Genomic DNA, 25251 nt, shown 5'->3' on the forward strand with positions numbered 1-25251 from the left:
TTCACATAAAACCAGTCTGCAGGATTTGGCAGGGATGCACCGTATACCTGTATGGGTTCTGCCAGCTCAGGGAGAAGATAGTGGTTAGCGGTCTTATCACAGGCTCTAGACTCCAAGAAATTAGATGCTAGGTAAAAGAACCTTTGTAGACATATGCAGTGTCACAGACTTGCAGTGCAGTTAGTCATACCCAGGACAGCCTGCTATAACCCAGCTTATGTGCTTCACCAGTGACTCCACTGAACAATGGGCCAGGATTTACCCTCCTGTAGACCCTTCATCCAACGAAAACATGCTGCTTAATAAGTTCATTTCACTCGGTCTCAGAAAAAGAGGACCACCAGAGGTGTCTGAACACATGTCAAGGATATCTACCCATTTATTATCCACTATCTTTACATCTGTAACCTGCAAACAGTGTCTATATTCTGGTGTTATGAGTGCACTACTTTATTTCCTATATGTAAGCTGCTTGGGAAAAAACTAAAATATATCACTCATGATGTAAAGGTTAAAGGGGAACTATCAGCAGATGAGACAAATCTAGCCTGCTGATATGTCCCTATTGCACAGGAGGCAACAAGGAGGAAAGTATGTCTCTTACCTTCATCCTTGGCGCCGTTCCTGTGCAGTTAGTCATTCACTCCACGGTCTTGTGAGACCATTAGTGGGACTGGGGCACCATTAGGATCACTGCCCCGCCTCCATAGTGCCGATCCTCCCCCCCGGCCAGCCCGTCCCTTCTAATGATAATCAATGGAGCAGGCCAAATCGGATCATTACTAGGGGAGTGGGGCAACGCTTACTGCACCGAGGAGTGAACTACTAAGTGCACGGAAAGGGCACTGAGGAGGAAGGTAAGACATACCTTCATACTTGGCGTCTCCTGCTACATAGGAACATATCAGTAGGTTACATTCGTCTAACCTGCTGAAAGTTTCCCTTCAAAGAGCAATTTTGTCTCCCATTGATTATCGCTCTTAGCTACACGAGCTACAAGGTACATGCTAATAATATGACACAATGTTTGCATGTATTTGGTATCTGGGTGTTGTGGAACACATGGAGCATGAGGACAGTGACTGTGTTCAGCTCTATCCTCACTGCAATGGTGGTCACAGACCCCTCCTGCTGGGCAGAGAATACACTTATAGAGTCCAAGGACAAGGAACGGGGACACTCACCAAATTGTAGCAAAATTTAAGTTACTCTTAATTCCACAAACAGGCAACACATGAGATCGGTGGACGAGCAATAGGCCTATTGCTCGTCCACCGATCTCATGTGTTGCCTGTTTGTGGAATAAAGAGTAACTTACATTTTGCTACAATTTGGTGAGTGTCCCCGTTCCTTGTCCTTGGACTCTATTGAAAAACAGTTTGTTTACTACGCACGGGTGAGCACCACCAGTAGCGGCGGTCCCAAAAGCGGTGCATGGGGATACACCATCCCATGGTCGTGGTCAGACGGGTGGAAGTGCCGAGGTATCTACCTTTGAGTGTACAGAGAATACACTTAGCAGCTGGCATGTAAAATATAGATTGTTTATACAGTTTAGTCCTTAAAGGACAAGTGCCATGAATAACTTTTTCCCAGTAATTGAAGCACATTACAAAGTTATGTAACTCTGTAATGTGCTTCAATCACCTATCTGCCTCCCTTCCCTGTCTTTTCCCCCCTCCACCCCCCACCAGGAAGTGTCCTCACTCACACAGACCTGATTACTGTCGTCACCGTCACCAGGCAGCTCCTTCTTGTGAGGATGAGTCATCAGCAGGAGGGCTGTTCTAGGTCCTGTTACACCAGCCTCCCCCTCCCCTCCTTGTCAGGTGACTCTGCTTGCTCAGCTTATCTTCTCTAGTGACATGACTTCTTCACTGAATCCACAGCAGCAGGAGAGAGGGTATGAGGTGGGGGGAGCTGCCTATGTGCCGGAGTCAGTCGGAGGGAAGGTAAGCAAGTGAGATGTGACAAGTGATGGCTTGCAGTTGTTCAGCCAATGGGAGCTGAGCAAGCTGTCACCTGACAAGGCGGGGGAGGGGGGAGGCTGGTGTAACAGGAGAAGGAGCTGAGAGAAGAGCTTGGGGACGGTGACGACAGTAATCAGGTCTGTGTGAGTGAGGACACTTCCTGGTGGGGGGGTGGAGGGGGAAAAAAGACAGGGAAGGAAGGCAGATAGGTGATTGAAGCATAATACAGAGTTATATAACTTTGTAATGAGCTTCAATTACTGGGAAAAAGTTTTTCATGGCACTTGTCCTTTAAAGTGTCACTGCCGTTTAATTTTTTTTTTGCAGAAATCAATAGTACAGGCAATTTTAAGAAACTTTGTAATTGGGTTTATTAGCCAAAAAAATGCATTTTTATCATGAAAAAGCAGTTTGAAGCTCTCCCCCGTCTTCATGGTTGTCTTATAGAGAGGGGAGGGGTGGAGAGAGACGAGGCACCAAAACGTTAATTTACAGCTACATCACCAGGCTATATCCTCTGAAGTCAGCACTGACCTCTCTGACCTCTGAATATCGGCTTTCACAGAGGTCCCACTGTGTAATCCTTTGTTCTCTGCTGGCGACTAATCTCCCTCCTCCCCTTTCCATAGGTTAGAAAGGGCTCGACTGATGGAAAAGAGTCGATATTTCCTGATAATGAGCAGTGGATGAGAGAGAGGAAAGGGGGGGGGGGACCTGGGGAAAGACTTTTTTTTAAAGACACTTTAAACTGCAGCTCTAACCCTGACCTACAGAGCTGTGCTGATTCGTTCATGCACAGTCCCTAGGCTTGGCTGACCTCTAAAACCTACCCTAGTGGACAACCAGTAGGCTGAATTATACCATGGCGTAAACCCGCTGGATCCTATTACTTTAGTGTACCAAACAGTCTAGAATTAACTATGTTTGGTACACAAGGGAATATATATTGTTATGCTCTGCTGCCCAAAAGCACAGGCAGCCCCACAGTACACACTGTATATGTAGCCACTTTTAATCTACATTTAGTACTTTAAAGTAAATGATCTGGCAGGTGTATTCTGTGGTATATGTTCGTATACAGTATTCTGTACAGGTGGTTTTTAGATGTGAACATATCCCTAGAAATTAGCTTGGACTCCTTTTCCTCTTAGGGGAAATTGTGTGCTTTTTTATATCCCCTATTAAATAGACTCCATGAATGTATACACTTGCCCTTGTTTATAAACACATATACATGGCGACAGAGGTAGACAGGCATACAGACACAAAGATATAGCCGCCATGCATGGAATATCTTTCTTTGAAGTTTCATAATTTGATGAATAGCTTTCCAAAGTTAGGCATGAATAACTTTCTAAACCTAGGCTTAAATAACTTTCCAAATTTAGGGCTGAAAGCTATACGCCAAAGGGCTGGTAATAATAAACTGCTAGGAATATGCGCAGCTTATTTTATTTATTTCACAATTATCACTGGGGGACAGCGACTGTCTAACCTCTACCCTGTATACACATTTCTGGAAGAGCTTTTAATACGTGTATAGCTCCAATACTAGACGATGGAAGGACAGAGTGATATGGATTATCCAAGGAGAAGCTAGTAAATCCAACACGGCTCAATGCCCATGACTGCTCCTATAGAAAAGTGATATTTGCCTTCCTACAAGTCAGGCTGTAATAAATAAAGAGAGCACAATATTGTTTTAGGCTATTATTGGTTTATTAGGTTGTTCCCAATACTATTTATTAATGGTGTAGCTATAGGGGTGGCACTATTCACATATCAGTAATCCTGTCCATAACTGCGAACCCACAACGATAGACAGTATTAGGATGTACCACAAATATGACAAGTATTAGGTGTGCCGGTATTTTCTTTAGGCCCTTTACGGATCTGTAGGAAATACTGATGTGTAAAAGGGCCCATTCAAATCAATGGGTATTATACTGACGTGTTAAAGGGGCCTTAAAGGGGTACTCCAGTGACTTTTTTTAATTTATTTAAAATCAACTTGTGTCAGAAAGTTATAAAGATTTGTAGTTTACTTCTATGTAAATCTTTCCAGTCTTCCTGCAGGACATACAGCAGTTATTAAGTACTGGAAGTGGTGTATTCTTTCTTGCTCTTTGCTGACACTGCTGCCTGTGACAGGAACTGTCCAGTGCAGGAACAAATTTCTTAGAGAAAACCTCTCCTGCTATGGACAGTTCCTGACAAGGCCAGAGGTGGCAGCACAGAGCACTGTGTCATTCTGGAAAGAATACACCACTTAGTGCAGGACATACTGTAGCTAAGTACTGGAGAACTTGAGATTTGAAAAAAAGTAATAATTTACAAATCTATATAACTTTCTGACACCAGCTGATTTGAAAAGAAAACACATTTCACCATAGTACCTCTTAAGCCAGTTATTCTTCTTACATTCCCTTTAAGGGTACAAACCCACTTGACGTATTTGCTGCGTGAATCAGTCTTAAAAATAAGCAGGCAAAACGCAGGTTGGCTTTATACAATTGTTCTGTGTTAAAATACGCAATTGCGTATTTTTGAAGCGTGAAGCTACATGCGTTTTTCGCACAGGTTGTTAACAACTGATGCTTTGCTAACAACAAGCTTCATGCTTCAAAAATACGCAATTGCGTATTTTAACACAGAACAATTGTATAAAGCCAACCTGCGTTTTGCCTGCTTATTTTTAAGACTGATTCACGCAGCAAATACGTCAAGTGGGTTTGTACCCTAAGGGTGCCTTCACACCTACCGGATCTGCAGCGGATCTCACACTGCGGATTCGCAGCGAAATTCGCTGCGGGTCAAGTGCCATTCATCCCTATAAGAGCACATACCGCTGTGAGTATGTGAGTTAACCCCCTGCTGCCGAGAGCATACATTACCTGCTTGGCGACGCGGCTGCGTGAGAGGCTCCTGGCTCCGGTCCTGCTCAGCCAATTAGTGCTGCCGCGCACTGATTGGCTGAGCGGGACTGGAGCCGGGAGCCTGACATGCAGCTGCGTCGCCAAGCAAGTAATGTATGCTCTCAGTGGTGGGCAGCGGGGGGTTAACTCATATACAGCGGGATGTCAATCCCGCTGCGAGTATGTGCTCTTATAGGGATGAATGGCACTGGATCTGCCGTGGATTTGTGTGCGAATCTGCAGCGTGAAATGCGCTGCAGATCCGATAGGTGTGAAGGCACCCTGACAAAATAAATAAAATAATAAAAAAATATATCTATATCAAGTGACTACTCTATATGTACAGACCTTTTATATATGTTCTGCCACCTCCTCTCCTGCATAGAAGCAGAGAGGTTAAATCGGTGAAACTTGGTAATATAAGTAAATGGATGAAGGGGGAAAAAATGCAGCTCAAAGTGGTGTGAGAATACCCCGCTGAGCGGGAATAAAGAGGTAGCAGTCTACCTTTCCAGCTACACAGGAGACTACAAGCAAACAGCTGTCAACAAGCCTATGCATGACTGCAGTCAAATTACAAATAGTAAGAGGAGAGGTTTTTGAACTCCGTGCCAGAAAAAGATCATGTATCTAATCCATGAAAGAATTACAGACCTCTAGACTGCTATTATTTTATTAGCCATACCACTTACATTCTGATCTCTCCCGGTTACTCTGTTTGAACTTACCTGACAATGATACCTTACGGGACAGATTATAGGACACAGCTCAGTACTCTTCACATGGCACGTCCAGCAGCACCTACACGGATTAGGAGGATTCTTCTCGCCGGGGGGAAGGGGGACTGTTACATGCACATAGATATAGAGAGAAAGTGAAGGGGTATAAACATCATAAAATCAACTGACGTGTCTACTATGGTCTTAAATGTAAGGGTGCAATATAGAGATACTTAAAGAGTTACTGTTATTTTGTTTTTTTGCAGAAATCAATAGTAAAGGCGATTTTAAGAAACTTTGTAATTGGGTTTATTAGGCAAATATGCCATTATCTGCATTCAAAAAGACTTTCCCCAGGCCCCCCCCCTCTCATCCACTGCTCATTATCAGGAAATTTCAGTTGACCCTGTCTGTTCTATGGAGAGGGGAGGAGGAAGGAGAGAAATTAGTCGCCAGCAGAGAGCACAGAACAAAGGATTACACAGCAGGACCTGTGTGAAAGCCGGTATTCAGAGGTCAGTGCTGACTTGAGAGGTGATAGCCGGTGATGTAGCTGTAAATTAACTCTTTGTTGTCCTGTTTTGGTTCCTTATCTCCCTCCACCCCTCCCCTCTCCACAGACAATCATGAAGACAGGGGGGAGAAATTCAAACTGCTTTTTCATGATAAAAATGCATTTTTCGGCTAATAAACCCGATTACAATGTTTCTTAAAATCGCCTGTACTATTAATTTTGGCAAAAAAAAAAATTAAAAAAAATTCAAATGACAGTGACACTAAGTCTGAAAGTGATTTTATGTTCGTGTTGGCTTCAGGTATTTTCTCCTATAGAGCAGCCACAAATATGGCTAAAATAATGGCAATAAGTTTCAGGTTCCACTGCCTCCTGGGAAAATACTGTAAGCAATACAGAAAACTATTGAATGTGAATACACTTCAAGTAAAGTCTATACAAACACATAAAACCCATCATCATGTAAAGCAGCAGAGCTCAGGCGGATCAGACAGTGGTGCACCACAATCTATAAATGATTGAGGCAATAGAGAGAGGGGGAAGAAGAGAAGATTCAGAGTAATAAATAACTATAAGAATTAATAACTATAAGCTGCATATAGCTTAAAGGGAGGAAACTAGATGCTCAGCCAATGAGTAGCTGTGGCAGGTCATCACTATGACCACTGGTTGGCTGAGTGGGCACTACCTTGTGTCAAGACAAAATGCCCTATTACATGGAGCGATAATCAGCTGATTCGCCCAATTATCACTTGGTGTAATAGAGACAACGATCATCAGCTGATCGTTGTTTTAAATTTGATCCACACACATCGCTATGTGTAATAGCGGCTGACGATTGCCCAAACACCTGACACCTTACCTCTCCCCACTGCCGGTCTTCTCTCCTGTGCTCCACAGCTTCCCGCACCCAAGGAGAGGTAAGGTGTCAGGTGGTTGGGCAAGGGCTGCATGGACATTGCTAACAATGTCTGTGCAGCCCTTACTGGCCGATTATCGTGCCATGTAATTCAGTAAACGAGAGCCGATCTAGCACATTGGCGCCCGTTTACTAAAATGATCGGGCTGTAGTCGGCTCGTGTAATAGGACCCAAAGAAAGGAAAGTGCTGTACAGCAGGGCTGGGCTCAATTGGAGTGGTGGTGGGGGAATGGGGACAGGTGAGTACTCATTTTATTTTATTACCCCACTCTGAGCATGTTTCAATCTAAAAAAGGTTTCCAGAACACCCCTTTAAAGCCCAACTCCAATTTTCTTTAATAAAGACCCACTTTGGAACATTCATTAAAAGAATCTTGTGGTTTCATGAGTAATGCATTACCATTTATCCAGTTAGGTTACCTCCACATAAATAAGTTCCTGCTGTGAGGTCTGCACCACCACTACTATGTAGCTGGCTGGTGGGTAAGCAATCACATACCGGGCAGGGGGTATGTGTCATTATACATTTATTAGACTTACGACCTTGGCTAACTTACCTGGCACACGTTTCAATAAAAAACAGCAATTAACTTCCTACTTCCTAATTCATTCCATTTTTCTCAGAATAATCTTTCACATATTTTTTTTGTGGTCCCTTTTTACATCAAAAGATCAAAAAGAGAAGATTAGAAGCTGTTGGGTGCCCCTCCCACTATATCAGCTGGTAAGGTCCATTTTTCTTGGAAATTTCAAAGGCCAGGAAGAAACTTTATAATCAGCGTAATTACAATGTTGGAGGAGCCCCAGTTTCTTGAGAACACGGACAAGACCTATGAACATCATAACCCACTAATAGAAAGAAATACGACAATAATGTTAGTGACATGAAGGGGCCTGGCCTCCGCACACGCACCAACCTCCATAGCAGCTGGTTTTCAGCTGTATAATGAAAGCCGTAAATTCAGCAGAAAATTGCATAAGGTATTGCTAAACAGTCACAGAAGTGTACCAGAGTTGTACTGCAGGTCAATACATGGCTAAGGCTGCAGTTGACTATGCTTTTGGGTCCTACAAAAAACAGACCAAACGTAGTGACTGGTAAACTACATTTATTAAAGTCAATGGGCACACCAGAAGTATGCCACAGTGTAAGTCTGGTATACTGGTGATGTACTCACAAAAACATGATGAGAACAGAACTTAACATAGAGATGGGGGAAATCTAGACTGTATGCCCAGGCATGACGTAAATTGGAGCTTTTCAACAGCTGGAGGGTCCAAGGTCCCCCATCTCTGCTTCAGAGACATTATGCAGGAAAATACTACTATGAATTGATGAACTACAGTATTCCTCTTCTTTAGCAAAGTAAAGAAGAAAAGACAGAGGACCTTAGGCTTCCTATTATCTGCGACAGCAGCACAAATCTCTCATTAAATAAATGCCTTTTAGCAAGTGTGAATAATCCGCTCCTTACATAAGGTCTGCCGTATTTACACAGAGCGACAGATCAGGAGATACATAGGAGCGTGCTCTGCTTCTCTCCCTTCATCTCATTAGATACAAAGGGTAAAAACGGAGACGTACGAGAATCAGTCTGTGTTTTCTCATTAGTCAGATATCTACACGTGCAAATAGTGAAGACCTGTAATCCTGACAGCTACATGTCAAGCCTCGTGACATTTCATCAATCACGGATTTGCAAATCAGCAGCCGATGTCAAAATACTTAGCATGTAATTGCTTTTTAATGGGGATGTCAGGCGTGTGTTCAATGCATCTCCTCCAGGACAAAACGCTCATTGCTATTAGTAAGGATTCAATTAGATGTTTAATTAATAACAGGGGGGGGGAAAGCCATTAAACACACAACATGTGTGGAAAGTATTTCGGAATATATTTAGTTACCTCTGACATTATGGGAAACAACCCATTTCTCTCAAGTTAAATTAGGAAAGGAATCTGGTGGAAGGAGGCGAAGGAGAATAGATTCAGGCAGACACAAAGTATGTGAAGATTTCGGAAACCCAACAAACACTGCGCCTCCACAAGACGAGACCATCGCTAACAACCCAGGGGTCGTTTTTGGACCCCGTAAAAGGTATTCCACCAATGAACCCTAATCTCTACGTACAGGATCTGTTCTCAAGATCACAGACAAGATGCAGTAAGAGTCACCATGATCATACACCTATAATGGTTTAAGTCTCATAGACTGATAACGTATGACTACAGTGCCTATTGAAATAAATATATAATGCAAGGATGAGTTAGGTCCCGAGAGACCCTCCCTCCTTATCTAACCCTTTACTTTACCAATAGGGTGTTCTAAACAGGAAAACCCCTTAAATGTGCACATGATTTTTTTTAAAGGGGTTATCCAAAGCAGAAAGGTCTTACTGTACCTCATCTGCTCTCTGCTGCTCTACTTCATTCCTCTGCCCCCCTTGACAGATACTTTCGCAGATGAGAGAGGAGTGGGAACATGTGGTGGGCAGTGATTAATAGCTTCTTGATGCTGCAGCCACATTGGGCAGCTATTGGACACTGTGTGCGTACGTGGTTTCATCCACACGCAACGTCCACAGTGACAGCAAAATGCTCCTGCTCACCTCTCGTCTGCAGAAGTTATGTGCACAAATGACAAGAGTGAGGAAGTGGAGCGCCGGAGAGCAGAAGAGGTAGGACCTTTATTGTGGTAAATCTTTATTTTATTCAATAGGCAAATAAGGTAATTCAGGGCACTGTGGGCGGTACTAGCATCCTTGTGATCCAGTGCACTGTATTGAAGAAAACCGGAGTGACGTCACTGCAGAGCCCCACCTCATGAGAAGGGACTGGCTGTGGAGGGGTGAACTAAGAGCTGTAGCCCCCAGATAATTAATATATTGCATAAAGTAATAATTTCCAAGAAACAGCACTGAGGATCAAGTTAGGAAATTCACATTTATTCTCAGCATTCCCGGACCTATGGGAACATAACCTGCTGTTAGTTTTCCTTTAAACCACCATTAGGCCCAGTTCACACTGAGCAATGCTGTGGTGGAGCTCTGCAGTCCTGCAGTGAGTGAATGGGAGGGCGCGCGCTTCCTCTCCCGCCGCTCACCACTCAAAGAATTGACATGTCACTTTGCTCCCTGGGAAACATAAATATGCAAAAAAAGAGCCTTTGGAGCCTCATTTAAGAGTCTCGAAACACAGGACTAGCCAGAGGCTCTTCTTTTGCATATTCATGTTTCCCAGGGAGCAATGCACCTAGGATTTCACTGCATTGAGCGCTTTAACCAGCAGCCGGAAGTGTTATTGTTTGGCTGGTCTCCCTGAGATCAGCGATCTGTTTCTCTTATGGCTCTACTAGGCATTGCTCCGACCTAGCCATAATCCTGCTCCACACTGATGAGAGGCAACACCCCGAAACAGCTGTATGCAGATGGATACCTGGCCTTGGTTTTTCCCTTTACCTTGTCACCACTTAATATGGTGGTTTTGGTGGTTTCCCTACAGGAGCCACCCCTTGGCTGGGTCCTTCCTGGAGGGATATCTGGCTAGTCTTGTGTTTCGAGACTCTAAAATGAGGCTCCATAGGATCTTCTTTTGCATATTCATGGGTTCAGCACTGTCAGGCATTTGACTTGCGGCGGCTGGAAAAGTTGGATTTATCCCTAGGGCTACCAGAAAAACAGAGTTAGCCTATGGTATACAACTTCTCCAGCTGCTAGGAGTCAAATGCCAAGCGTTCGGGTTCAGAAAAAGGTGCTGAACTTGAACACTTCAGCAGGTCCAAGAAGAGGCTAACTACCAGCAATCACGGGAACCTTTCATCTCTATCTATGACCATTATGACTATTCACCTTCGGAAACAAAACTCACAAATAGAGAACGACAAAAAGAGAACGACATCCTTGGTTGACAATGGATATTGACCAATGTCTGGTGGTTGAGGTTACATTCTGCAGTCGCAGTCCTTGCACTTACCTACCACTGTGATCATTTTTCAGCTTATTATACATCAGTGTCTAAGAGCTGTATCCAAGATTGGACTGATCTAAGCAAGCCTTATGACAGGTCACATCTCACACTCTCAGAACCTTTCACATTAATATACTCCTCAATTAGTTTTTGGAGCAGTCTAGATAGTTGCAATCCAAGAAAGCCACCTACAGACAGAACAGTTTTGTCTTCTGGAACGTGTCACATCTATGTCACGGGAGATCAATTTCTAATTCTTGGGCCATAATGTATTTTATGCCATCGTAGCAAAAAAAAAAAAAAAAAGGACAATCTCAGAACAACGGAGTAAACAATGAGTAATTGTTCATAGCATTAATGTCATAAGCTGAAACAGACCAGATTAGTTAAAGGCTGGCAGCATTAATATCTACATGGCTGAGGAAGCAATCATTTGTGTTGATGTATGTGGGGTCTCTGGAGGTCCGTGGCCTACTTAAAACATAACCCTTTTCACCAGTTTGGTAAGATTTTATGCTTTATACCGTCATTTACTGCCTATAGAATATTTGTGTAGCAGATTGGTGGGGGGTTGGGGATATTGATACCATAGTGTACTCTGGTGTGTGTGTGTGTGTGTGTGTGTGTGTGTGTGTGTGTGTGTGTGTGTGTGTGTGTGGCGTGTGTGTGTCAGGTCTCATGCTGCCCACATACTTATTTGGAGGCAGAAGGGGAGCAAGTGTAATTAGGAAGAGCCAGAGCATGCAAAGAGTATACACAAATTGTGTAGAGCATTAGATCTAACCTTAGTGCCTGAATCACAACATTTACTACTTAGTACTGCTCCATAATGTCCATGCTGCTGCTTCTTTAGTTGTAATCTATAAAAGATAGAAGACCAGCACACCTTCTGGAGACATCATAAAAACTAAGCTCCACCCACTAGCTCAGGACAACTGAAAATAAAAGATGAAGCCTTCAAAGGAGAAAACTACAGCTACCAGGGGCATCCACTGGGGGATAAACTGCAGCTACCAGGGCACCACTTGGGCGGGGGGGGGGGGGGGGGGTTTAAAAACAGCCACCAGGGCAGCACTGTGGGGGTTAACTACGGCTACCAGGCACCACTGGGGGTGGGGGTAACTACAGCTACCAAGGGCATCACTGGGGGGGGGGGGGGGGAGGGGGTTACCTACAGCTACTAGGGCACCACTTGGGGGTTAACTACATAGCAAGGGGGGGGGGCAATACTTCGCCTTGCCCCTGGTGCTGCCACGCAGAGTATAACATTAAGTGTGACAGCCATGTAGTGTAAGGCCCTCTAATCATTTTAGAAATGCCCAAATGGCCCTCGACAGGGAAAAGGTCCCCCACCCTGGAATAGTTCATAGCAAAAGGCGACATTGAATTTAAGAAACTCTCTCAGTCCTGCCCAGCTACCATGGTAAAAGGAGCAGGCTACATGAAATAGTAGGTCTAATTTAGTCCTAAGAATTCTGTCGGATATGCAACCTAAAGGTAGTAAAGGAAGGAAAAAAAATACAATGTACACTTTTTCAATAGCAATGCATATAAATATCACAGCCTCATAAAATTCTGATATGTATATTGTGCCTCTAATGTTATGAAACAAATGCATGTCCCCCCCAGTCCTATCCACAGCTACACTACCTCTGTCGTCACTTGGAGGATTCCAAGCCAACTATACCATAATCTATTCTAAGCGCTGACATGGTGCTGTCCATATGTCAGCGATGCTAGATATGGACTTGTGATCTTTTTAATGACTGTTATTGGTAAAGACTTGTGAGAGGACATTGGAGACATACAATGCGTACATCTTCTAACCACAAATTCCTGGTTGTAGCGTCCCTGGTAAGCACAGTGGAGGCAGTCACAGAAAACCTCATGAGTCTGCAGTCTGGATGGGCACAAAGAATTTTGAGCATGGGTTACAGATTTAGTTCCATCCCTGTTATAGAGACGTAGCTCAAAAATGTGGACCGGCTGATTAATCCTGTAGCTTTTGGCTATATTCACACCAAGCAAAAACGCTGCAGGTTTGACGAGGAGAATTCCATGGTGGGATACAGTCAACAATGTTCGGGATTATAGTATTTCAATGTAGTACAGGTAAAATCAGAGATCAATCCATAGCAAAAAAAAAAAAAAACCTGTTGCGGATTTGCTCCAGATTTTTAGTGATGTCTACAGCAGAATTTGCCAAAAAGATTAAAAGTTATTACCTACCCTGATCGATGAGGGGGGGGGGCTGATCCCTGGGACACTTACCGATCACAAGAACTGCAGTCCCTTGAATTGGAGTGAAAAGTGCATATGCTCAGACACCACTCCATTCATTCTCTATGAGACTTCTGAGCACAGCCAAGGTCAGCACTGTTCAGACGTCCCATACAGAATGAATGGAGTGAAAGCCAAGCAGGAGTGCTGCCATTCCATTCGCTCAGCATAATAATCCCTTTATTTATACAGCACCAACGCATTTTAAAGCACTTTACGTAGCATGTCATCACTCATATTGGTCCCTTTCACAATCTAAATTCCGAATATGTACATTTTGGTAGTGAAGGAGGAAGCCCACACACAACAAGGGGAGAACAGGCAAACTCCTTGCGGATGTTGCCATGCTGAGTGAGGGTCCCCAGCAGTTGGACACCCATTGATCAGCTAGTCATCCCCTATCCCGTTGGGTAGAGAATAGACCATTTCTGTGTTAATGGTTATATTTCCCACATATACTAAAAACCCACACATCACCCTCTTACCCCTTAACGTAGGCATCAAGTTGCAGACAGCTTCCAACCAGTGACACCGGGATGCCATAGGACAGTAGGGCCAGTCCACAGTAAATTGACCAAATTCTGGCCACATAATGAAGATAGCTGCCAACCATAGAACAAGTGATTCAGACGATAGCAGTCTCTTTAAACTCTCCCCCATAACCTGCATGCGGAGATCAGCGTGCATGTATATCTCCATAGATAGGTGGATATGGCTCATCTGGCAGAAAAAGTATGGTGCATGACGAAACCAAAGAGGAGGCTGAACTTTCTTCTACCAGACAGCAAATGTTGTGTAAGGAGGCGGCCAGACTGACCCCATTAGACTATTACCAGGGCGGGCGCAGAACTGGCACAGTACAAGATAGAGACCAGCAGACCCTTTATTTCAGATATTAATGGGGATGTCACCTCCTTGATGCCACTGCAGGACAGTGACCCGTCAACGTGGCTCACCATTACCTAGCATGTTTTATTGGCTCCAGGCCCGGTTCATTTGTCTTTCTATAGCTCGTGTTTGGAGGGAAGCCCACGCCGGCCATCATAAAACAGATGTTTGTAATATAAAGGTGTTTTGGTTTTAATATCGCCGTTATATTTTTTCTATTAATGTAACATATTATTCGCGAGCGGCCTGCTTTGAATCAATTGACATAACCTTACAGATCACAACAGTGGCGTGGTGGATGACATGCTTAGTCTAAAATCTCGGATACCTTCCCGTTGATCCTCGGACAGATGGGAAACATTAGAGGATTGCCATTAGAAACACTCCGCGCTCAAACGTATCGAGTTGCAGAAAACATGTGTTTTTGTTAAAGGAATTAAATCGGAGTATGTGGGCACAAATTAAGCATATTTGACAAATGTGGATATTAAATATGTGAGCTCATACAAACTAATAGATCATTTGCCTTCAAAATTTGGAAAAATGCAATTAGATTCTATTGCAAAGCTAAATTATGTGATACTTGAAATTTACCAGGAAAACTGAGGGGTCACATACAATGCCGACGCACACAGACATACGGTGTGCCGTGTCATATGGTTTCATTTGTTGCCTACAGCAAGTGTTCCTCGTAGTCCAATAAGTTGTAGATAAAAGAGTGACAGGCGCTTATACAAGAGAGGGCAGTCAGTAATATAAGAGACATGCAAGAAGGATTAGGATGTAGGGCTAAAGAATGAATGTTGTCACCAGGCATGTTACCTTTTCCCATCCCACTTCTTTGACACTATGGTAGTTGTTTCATTAAAATACTGTCATTACGGATATCTAAGAGAGGCAGATCCTGCTTCTGGGACCCTCACCCATCCGGCCTAGTTGTAGTGGCCAGATAAACAGAATTCAGAAAGAAACCGATGGGCTGTTTTATACTGGTTTCATAACTCTCTTTAAAGGGGTACTCCAGCGCAGGGGGGGGGGCACTTTTTTGCTGAGATCGGGGACGAGGTGGCTGAGGGAAAAGACGTCCACTCACCTCCCCGTTTCCAGCGGCGTGACGTCTCAGGTTCGCTCAGCCAGTCAGAGAAGGAGGCGGGATCTGAGGGGACTTGAAATGGATCCCGCCTCCTTCACTGACTGGCTGAGCGGACCTGAGACGTCATATCTCGGACCCGCGACAGACACCAGGAAGCGGCCGGGAACCGGAGCGCCACGACGCGGGACCCGCCGCTGGAACCAGGGAGGTGAGTGTATGTCTTTTCCCTCAGCAACCTCCTCCCCGGTCTCAACAAAAAAGTGCCCCCCCCCCCCGCTGGAGTACCCCTTTAATAAGCTGGAAGCATCTATGAAGAGAATCTGCCTTTAAAGTGTCGCTGTCATTGTATTATGGGTAAATACGCCATTATCTGCATTCAAAAAGACTTTCCCCAGGTCCCCCCCCCCTCCTCTCTTTCATTCACTGCTCATTATCAGGAAATCATGTCTTGTTGCATCAGACATGCCCTTGTCTGTTCTATGGAGAGGGGAGGGGGAGGAGGGAGATTAGTCGCCAGCAAAGAACAAAGGATTACACAGCGGGAACTGTGTGAAAACCTCCATTCAGAGGTCAGACAGGTCAGAACTGACTTCAGAGGAGATAGCCCGGTGATGTAGCTTTAAATTAACTCTTTGTTGTCCTGTTTTGGTGCCTCATCTCCCTCCACCCCTCCCCTCTCCATAGAGAACAATGAAGACAGGTGGGAGAGCTTCCAACTGCTTTTTGACGATAAAAATGCATTTTTCGGCTAATAAACCAATTTACAAAGTTTCTTTAAATTGTCTGTACTATTGGTTTCTGGAAAAAAAATAAAAAATAAACGACAGGTACACTTTAAGTTATCATGCTATACTCTACCGCTTTACTAACATGGACAGAGGTGGCAGCAGAGAGCATTGTGTCAGACTGGAAAGAATACACCACTTCCATGCAGGATATACAACAGCTGATAAGTACTGGAAGAATTCTGTTTTCAAATAGAAGTAATTTACAAATTGGCAAAACCTTTTGACACCAGTTGTTAAAACACTTGTTTTGCTCTAGAGTACCTCTTTAAGGCAACGATCAGTGTTGGGTACGTTAAAAGACATGTCAGAGAAATGTGAAATGTTTTGATTGGTCCTGGTTTTCAGACCCTGACCGACTACAAGAACGAGCCGGGAGAAGCCGCACTCAGCTCATTCCTTTCCCGACGCTGTGTCACATGACATGCCTGATCAGTTCTATTCAGAGTCCAGGCCCTGACTGATAACTTAAAACATGTCTATATCTATGTCAAAAGTTTTCTTGAATTGACAGGTACACTTTTTATTTTGGTGACAAAGTACACAAGGGTTTCAGTCAAGACAAGCAAGGTAATAAATGTGTAATATCTAGATGTTGGGCAATGAAATATGGCTGTGAAATATTTAACTGGGCCAGCATCAGAGCATTTCCAATTTATTCAAAATGATTTGCAAAGTTTAATTTTTTTATTTTATTTGAACAATACACATTGGTGGCAATGCCTATGAAATATAAAACAGAATAGTTAAAAGTGGAAAACTTTTGACATGTCATAGATACAAGTCAAAAGTTGTGATCAGTCCGGGTGTGAACACTCGGACACGGACCGATCAAAACTTTTGACATGGTACACTTTAAACAAGAAGTGAAGTTGTAAACTGAAAGTGATGTGGTGCAGACCGGGTGGGACATTGGTATACTTCTCATTACCCCTCTCCTCTAATACGTTCACTGATGACTTGGCACTGGCAGCCTAATACAGATCCTTTTCATTTCACGCTCCAGTCCAACACATACGAAACCCCAAAGGCTGCAATTAATTTGCATTGCTCCATAAAAGCTTTAATCACTGGCTTTTAGGATTCATATATGCTCTCTGTTCCCAGATTGACTATTTTATTGTTTACAGTTCGGCGGGGCTGGTAAGATTTCTGCAACACTTTAAATCAAAGATTGGAAGGTTTTTGGCCGGTGCAGCATGTCTACAGCGGTATCACAGACACAATCAGAGCGGGGAGGAGCGCCGCTGATTACTGCCTGCGAGGCCTTTATTATCAGCCTCACATCACAGGGAACAAAAAGCTACAAGAGTCCAAAAACCTTCTTAGTAACCGGGAGGGTGGGGGCCTAGCCTAATGAAATCCAGTGCATCGCTATGTAAATGTGTCCGACGTCTGCCTCTAACAGCCCTGGCGACCATTTTTTTTTTGTTTCTTATTAAAGCTGTGCAAATTTTCAAGTAAAATGTAAAACTAGCATACCAATATAGAATCAATCTACATAAAACATAAATGTTCTGGAAATGCTTGCTATCTCGTACCGAGTCTGATACTCCAGATCTGCATTCATAGTTCTGCTGTTTTGTAATGGGGCCTGTCAACAGCTTGTTGACAGAGCCGCCCCTAACAGCTTAGCCCTGTTCAGCTTTCTTATATTAGGTTACTGCTCATTTCCCACTGTATGTTTTGTACAGACATGGAGGTAGAAGAGTTCAGCTCGGGAGTCCGCAGAATTGTGAGTGCAGCTCTAGATAAAAAATTGGGCAATGATGGGTGATTTTAATGGGCATTTTACTGAACACCACATGTGTAGCTGATGCCACATACTGGTTCAGTCTACAATACTTCTGCCGTAGTGTGTAGGCAATGGACATGGCAGGCCTAAAATTATGCTTATGATTAAGTATAGGCAATGCTCCAAATTGCAATGTTTTGTAATAGCAAAACACCATTTACAGAATAAAACTACCACACTTTCCTGGGATCTATCACGACATAGTAACAGCGCTCATGCAAAAACAGGGATAGACAGTTCCTACGGAGACCACCCGACTCGGCATTTGAATCCAGCAACCTGAAGATGGATGCAGCTCTGGGCAGCGGGAATCAAATGCCAATCATTCAAGTTGGCGCAAATACAAACTTACAGCAAGTTCACTCAACTCTATTTATTAGGCTTCTATGCTGCGGTCACCACATAACATAAAGTGGGCTTGTCCACAGCAAACTTACAGTGGTGAACATTTCAATCTGTGGTGCACGGACAGTCACAGGGGCAACACATTTATTACAAGGCATGCGTCTCTTAATACATTTGTTGCACTGTAATTTCATGACAGGAACTGTCCAGAGTAGATGACTAGAGTTCCCCCTAAATAAGTTGCAAAAAAAGTGATTTGCCTGCAGCACCTTCACATGTGAAATAAAGGATAAGACTGTGCTGAAAAAAAAAAGTGGGCTTTCTAAATAATGAAAGTCCAGGTTGTAGAGACTCTCTTTGTAAACTCTATGTTGAGGACCCCCCCCCACACTTTCTATTATGTGTTCCTGCCTCCAACCTGGTGATTAAGGGTCCTATTACACAGAGCAATTTTTAACGATTAACGACTAACGTTACTATCGTTCACCATATTGCACAGAACGATGGTCGTTAGTTACAATTGTTACTACGACCGTTTATTCCTTCTGATCCCAGCCAAACAATGAACAATGTGCAATTACACTGAACGATTAGTGAAAAAATACGGAACTTGAGATAACAAATGTGGAATTACAGCAAATGATTAGCGAACGATTAACGATAATTTTAGGTTCAGATCTAAATCAACGATCAACAATATACGAACGATTTTTAGATCGTTGCCTGCAATTACACAGAACGATTATAATTTAAATTTGAAAGATATAACGATTTTTTGCACAATAATCGTCCCGTGTAATAGAGCCCTTAGACCTTTGGATTTCTTCCCGCTGGCCCACAGTGCACATAATTCTTCAGTAAAAGCATACTGACTATTTCCAATGTTGCTGTTATGGAAACGCTCTGGTCCTATAAAAACAAGCAGGCCAACTTGTGTCCCTTTTACCGCATGTTTAATCGATCCCTGCGCCATATTTAATAAGGCTAATAATACCACAGCTGCTGCGAGCTCATGTAATGTATCCGGCAGCGGCCCGGGACACACCCTCCACAGTTATTTCACAACTATGTCATCGGCATCTGCTGTAATAATAGCACAAACAAGCGGCCTACGATAACAAGGACTGCCCTCAGTAAAGATGGCCTTCAACCAAACGACACAGGAAAGGAAAACCTGCAACTCATACAAGGGCTTCCCCGGTACAACATCATTAGAGATGAGCAAAACTCCAGCGTTTTTGATCACCAAACCAGCCCTAAGAAAAACATGGCTACGGCCTATGGTTGTTACCATATTACCCAAGTATCTAACTTCTTCAGCCACCGGTCCTCAAAGTCACATGTTTAGGTTTAGAAGAACACGGGCGTGCTAGAGATTTGCTTATCCCCAACCATCTTTATTTTGCAGAGATATACAAAATCAGCCAAAAATAGGAAGCTGGCACGTTACATAAACCCCAGGTGTAAGGACTTCAATGGTCGTCCATATGGATTAATTGCAATACAGCAAAAGGTGCACTGAGATCGATCACTAGAAATGAGGATCAATCAGAATGATGGACGTGTGCCGACAGGAGGATATCCTGAGGGAAAACACATGAAGAACCCTTTAACAGCTCTTTAGAACTTCAGGACACAGGCCATTTTTTTTAGCTTAAAAACATTTTTTATGGTACGTAACAGTTATAACATATTAGCACTTAGTTTACAAACCATCAGGGCCAGAAACCTCTAGGAGCATCACAAAATATCACATAGGTGAAATGCCACCTCCACTGTTGACAAGAGAAATCTAAAATTATCCATGTAGTGAGATCCGCCTGACAGGAGACCCTTATTAAAGTGTCCCAGCTGTAGATGTACTGACAGACAGGAACCACCACGGGCGGAACACATAGGACAACTCACTCGGACAATAATAAAATGTACGGGGTTTACAAGGCTTGGGAGTCACCCCCAGTGATCCTAGAGAGACGGGGCACAGTGATATAAAGGGGCTGCAGTATACATATGTTATATGTTCATGGATTCCCACAAACCTCTGAAATGTGAAGTTTTAAAACTGGTGGGAAAGGTAAGGGAATTTAAAGGGATTATATCAAGGATAGAAAATCAATCTATTTATGTGTTTGTATTTATATTATGCCTTAGGGCACACAAGTATCTTTTCCATTCGACAAATTTATCAAAATGACGCATGGATCATGATAAATTTAGCACAGCTGCAGAGATGCATCACACAACTTTACTAGCCACAGAAAACATTTTTTGCGTGTGACTAGAGATGAGCGAACCTCAAGCATGCTCAAGTCCATCCGAACCCGAATGTTCGGCATTTGATTAGCGGTGGCTGCTGAAGTTGGATAAAGCCCTAAGGTTGTCTGGAAAACATGGATATAGTCATTGTCTGTATCCATGTTTTCCACATAGCCTTAGGGCTTTATCCAACTTCAGCAGCCGCCACTAATCAAATGTCGAACATTCGTGTTTGGATGAACTCGAGCATGCTCCAGGTTCACTCATCTCTACGTATGACTTTTCCATGTCAAAAGACATATGTAAAACAATGATGCATTCCCCCCTATCCTAAGGATAATACGCCAAACAAAAAACAAGGACTTAAAAATTCTTAGAATAAGTTAAACAAAACCAGGAGGATAACCGTAAATAAGGTAACTTTGTATTATTCAGAATCCAAAGTTAGAAAATACATTCAGATACTTCATGGAAACATGAAGTAACAAACGCACAAAATATCCCTAAACTGCGGCATCTCATGTATCAAACTGAAGTATAAAAACAGAAAGATTTAGGCCAGCGCTTTATTAAGCTGGTAGCACAGGGATTATTGCAGCAGCTGCCACTTCTATGTTTATGACGCGGCAAGTTTGATCCTTAGACCCAACAGTTCGAAATATCCATGAAACAAGTGCGATAATAAACACGGAGGACCAGCTGAGGAGGGGGAATAGAGGTCCGAGAGGAGGAAGGATCATGTGTGGGGGAAGGGAGAAATCCTGCTTCACTACCAGGACATTATATACCGTTTTTTAGACTTAGGCCCTATTCACATGTTCAGTTTTGCTTTCAAGTCCGTAGGGTCCTCCCGCACAATCCACTAAAAATTACAGATTGGACATCCGTATTGCATTCATATTTCAGTAAATCCGCTCTTTTTTTACTGACAGCACAGTACTAGTCAATAAAGTTGAGCAAGTAAAAAAAAAAAAAAACTAGCACCAGTATGCCCAACCCCTAAAAAAAAGTAACAATCGCTTGTCAGCCACTTTACTTTGCCATTTCTGGTGTGCTTTATGGTCCTTTTACACGGAGCGATAATTCACCCAATCAAGTGATTAACGATCACGAAGTAAAGATGTGATTTTTATATTTTTATCAGCAGTTGGACGGAACGATATATCGTTTGAAAAAATCGTTATTGTGTTCGTTTTAGGAACGCTTAAGCCCATCTCACACATAGGGTGAATAGGTAAAAGACTGTTTACACAAAGCGAATTGCGAATTTTCAGTGAACGACTAACAACATTTGAGAACATGTTGAAAGATCAAAATGGACAATTTCTTGCTTGTCGCTTAATCGCTCGCTGTGTTTTGTCTAAAATGACTGTCTGGGCTTTGCCATGTGATCAGCATTCCCAAGCTTCATCAGATCCTTTATGATCAAAAACACCCATAAGGAAACCTGGTAATGCTGCGCACATGGCAAAGCCCAGTCAATTTAGACAAAAGTAAGGCCACATAATCAATAAGGGTACAAACCCACTTGACGTATTTGCTGCGTGAATCAGTCTTAAAAATAAGCAGGCAAAACACAGGTTGGCTTTATACGATTGTTCTGCGTTAAAATACGCAATTGCGTATTTTTGAAGCGTGAAGCTTGTTGTTAGCAAAGCATCAGTTGTTAACAACCTGTGCGAAAAACGCATGTAGCTTCACGCTTCAAAAATACGCAATTGCGTATTTTAACGCAGAACAATCGTATAAAGCCAACCTGCGTTTTGCCTGCTTATTTTTAAGACTGATTCACGCAGCAAATACGTCAAGTGGGTTTGTACCCTTAGGCTGGAACAAAACCGAGGATAGTGTTCAGCAATGTCCCAAATGTCCTTTACGACATGGTTCTCTGTTTCAGAAGAACGCAGGTGTCTGCCCCTTTGTTCTAATGATCGGCAGGGGTCTCAGCATGAGGACCCAAACCGATAAAAACCTCTAAAATGATGCTATGACATATCAGAAGTTCGTTAAAGTGAATGTACCATCAGGCCTTCTATGATGCTCCACTCGAATCAATGGAGCTATATCATAGAAGCGCGGGGGGGCTTCCTCCCACTGGGGGTGGGTCGGCCCACCTCCAGTGCTTCAGCCCGGGCCTGATGGTACATAAACTTTAAGGCTGGGTTCACACTACGTATATTTCAGTCAGTATTGTGGTCCTCATATTGCAACCAAAACCAGGAGTGGATTAAAAACACAGAAAGGATCTGTTCACATAATGTTGAAATTGAGTGGATGGCCGTCATTTAATGGCAAATATTTGCTGTTATTTTAGAACAACGGCCGTTATATTGAAATAATGGCAATTGTTTACCTATGAACAGGTACAATAGTAATACAACTAGTTTATCCAAAATTTCAGCAACAGCTTTGAAACTCAAGGCCCTGTTCCACCAACAGATCTGAGGACAGATTATCTGACAAAGATTTGAAGCCAAACCCAGAAACAGACTATAATCAGAGATCAGGTCATAAAGGAAAGACTGGATTTCTCCTCTCTTCAAATCCACTCCTGGGTTTGGCTTCAAAACTTTGGCAGATAATCTGTCGTCAGATCTGTTGGTGGAATAGGGCCTTCATGGTACCAAAAATCTTCACACCAGCTCCAAGTCCTAACCTGCATTTGATTAACCATTTCCCTCCCACAGACAATGTACTGTGGCACAAAACCAAAATATACTGGGCACCTGCCCAAAATTCGCTCCACCAGATGCACAGAAAGTGCGAGCTCACCAGGCTCACCATTGGAGGAAAGGTGACTCGAGCAACTCCACTTCACTATATTTTAATTAAATTGTGTACGTTAAATACAAGTGAAGATATCGTGGACTTGCTTGAGGTACCTTTCTTTATACCCATTTAATGTGGTCCATAGTGAATAGGCAAAATGTCACTGTGCAAGTGTGGGAATACTAATTTCCATGTGTTGTTGTGAACCCCACAGATTAGCTGGTCAATTCCTTTAGGGCTCTGAAATACTGGTCAAACACAAATGAAAAGTGATCAAAACTGTGTGCAAAAAATTGGGGAAGTTGCGGCATTGAATATATAATATAGGAGCCTGAGTGGTTGTTATTAGCAATAAAGTCAGTTCTTCTTTTAGGGTCCATTTGCACAAAAAGATTATCTGACAAAGATTTGAAGCCAAAGCCAAAAACAGACTATAAACAGATCAGGTCATAAAGAAATGAGACTTCTCTTTTCAAAAGCATTCCTGGCTTTGGCTTCAAAACTTTAGCAGATAATCTTTCTGTGTAAATAGACCCTTTGGTAGTATTGATAAATGAGTTTTTTAAAGTGACTGTACCACCAGGCCCAGGCAGAAGCACTGGAGGCGGGCCGACCCACCCTTAGTGGGATGAAAACCCAGCCCCTCCATGACGTGACTCCATTAGAATCAATGGAAACCCTATCATTGAGGGGCTGGGGTTTCCTCCCACTAAGGGTGAGTCAGCCCTCCTCCAGTGCTTCTGCCTGGGCCTGGTGGTACAGTCACTTTAAACAAGGCAAGAATAAGGGTGCCTTTACACAGAGAGATTTATCTGATAGATTTTTGAAGCCAAAGCCAGGAATAGATTAGAAAAGAGGAGAAATCTCTTTCCTTTATGACCTGTTCTCTGTTTATAGTCTGTTTCTGTCTTTGGCTTCAAAGATCTGTCAGATAAATCTCTCTGTGTAAACGCACCATAAGGGCGTCATATCCCCAGTGATCACCTGAAGCCGTCATTGACTTCAATTAAAGAAGTGACATGTCATTTCTTTGCAGCCCATTTCCCTAGTTCCCACTGAAGTCAATGGGTGCAGGTTTTTAGCACTGACACCAGTCTGATTGGGCACAGAAGTTGTCCAGTCACATACTGTTCCTCCCTATACACACTAGAAATAGAGAAGAAGGTATCATGACGGTTTGTTTTGGTATGTGTAACCATGGAAACACATATGTCTGCACAGGAGCTGTATACACATAACAGTCCATACAAGACTATGTCCATAGTTGCTTCTATTGTGGACTCACTACAACAAAGGTGGTGAGGACATGCTGGGAGTTGTAGTGTCACCACAGGTCCTGGAGGGTGGTCACAGTCACCTTACAGTCCCATGGTCTCTGATAGATTACAGATACAAGATACTATAATGAACATGAATGGAGAGAACTATAAGCCTCTCCTCACAGGGCTCCCCAGACTGCTACAGAAGAGGTGGAGGGTTTGCTTGGACTTGTAGTCCCACCACAGCTGCTGAGCCTCCTGTATACAGCTATGGTGACACGGGCACAGCCGGAACAGCACAGTCCCGTCCCCGCACTCACCTGGGCGCACACCCGCATCACTCCCGGGCTCCGGTATCCGCTCTTCTTCACCAGCAGCAGCCCAGTATACACCGCTCCAGCACCGGCCAGGGCCACGCCAGCCGCTCGTGTCGCCCTTGACGTTATCCGTATCCCAGGGCCCCCGAGGGCCACCAATTTGCGAGCAAAACTAGGGAGTCCCGTTCTCCAAGCCGCCATCTTCCCGGAAGTGTCAGCTGTCACTGGACGCTGAGTTCTCGCGAGAAGCAGTCACCTGTGAGTGTGGGTGACGTCACGGCGGACGGGTCAGGTGATGCGGCGCGCGCTCTGCTGCTGCTGTCAGGAGAGGAGTCGCTCACCTGGAGGACCGTAACAGTGTGACGGCTGCACCGCTGTTCAGCGCAGTGTTCTCTAAGCTATGGCACAACTACAACTCCCGGGGCATGATGGGAGTTGGAGCTAAAGAGCACTGCTTGCA

The 25251-nt window shown here is 43.6% G+C and overlaps 1 protein-coding gene across 2 annotated transcripts in view; it reads right to left on the reverse strand.

The window, feature by feature from the left end:
• Nucleotides 1-25029, reverse strand: part of MICU2 (mitochondrial calcium uptake 2) — a 175728-nt gene extending 150699 nt beyond the window's left edge. For both annotated transcript variants that reach the window (XM_069969829.1, XM_069969828.1), the window contains exon 1: nt 24795-25029. In XM_069969829.1, the coding sequence (XP_069825930.1) occupies nt 24795-24992 (198 nt within the window). In that variant the 5' untranslated portion in view covers nt 24993-25029. The remainder of the gene's footprint in view (nt 1-24794) is intronic.
• Between the last annotated feature and the right edge of the window lie 222 nt (nt 25030-25251).

Source organism: Dendropsophus ebraccatus, chromosome 5, assembly GCF_027789765.1.
Source record: "Dendropsophus ebraccatus isolate aDenEbr1 chromosome 5, aDenEbr1.pat, whole genome shotgun sequence".
Lineage (NCBI taxonomy): Eukaryota > Metazoa > Chordata > Amphibia > Anura > Hylidae > Dendropsophus > Dendropsophus ebraccatus.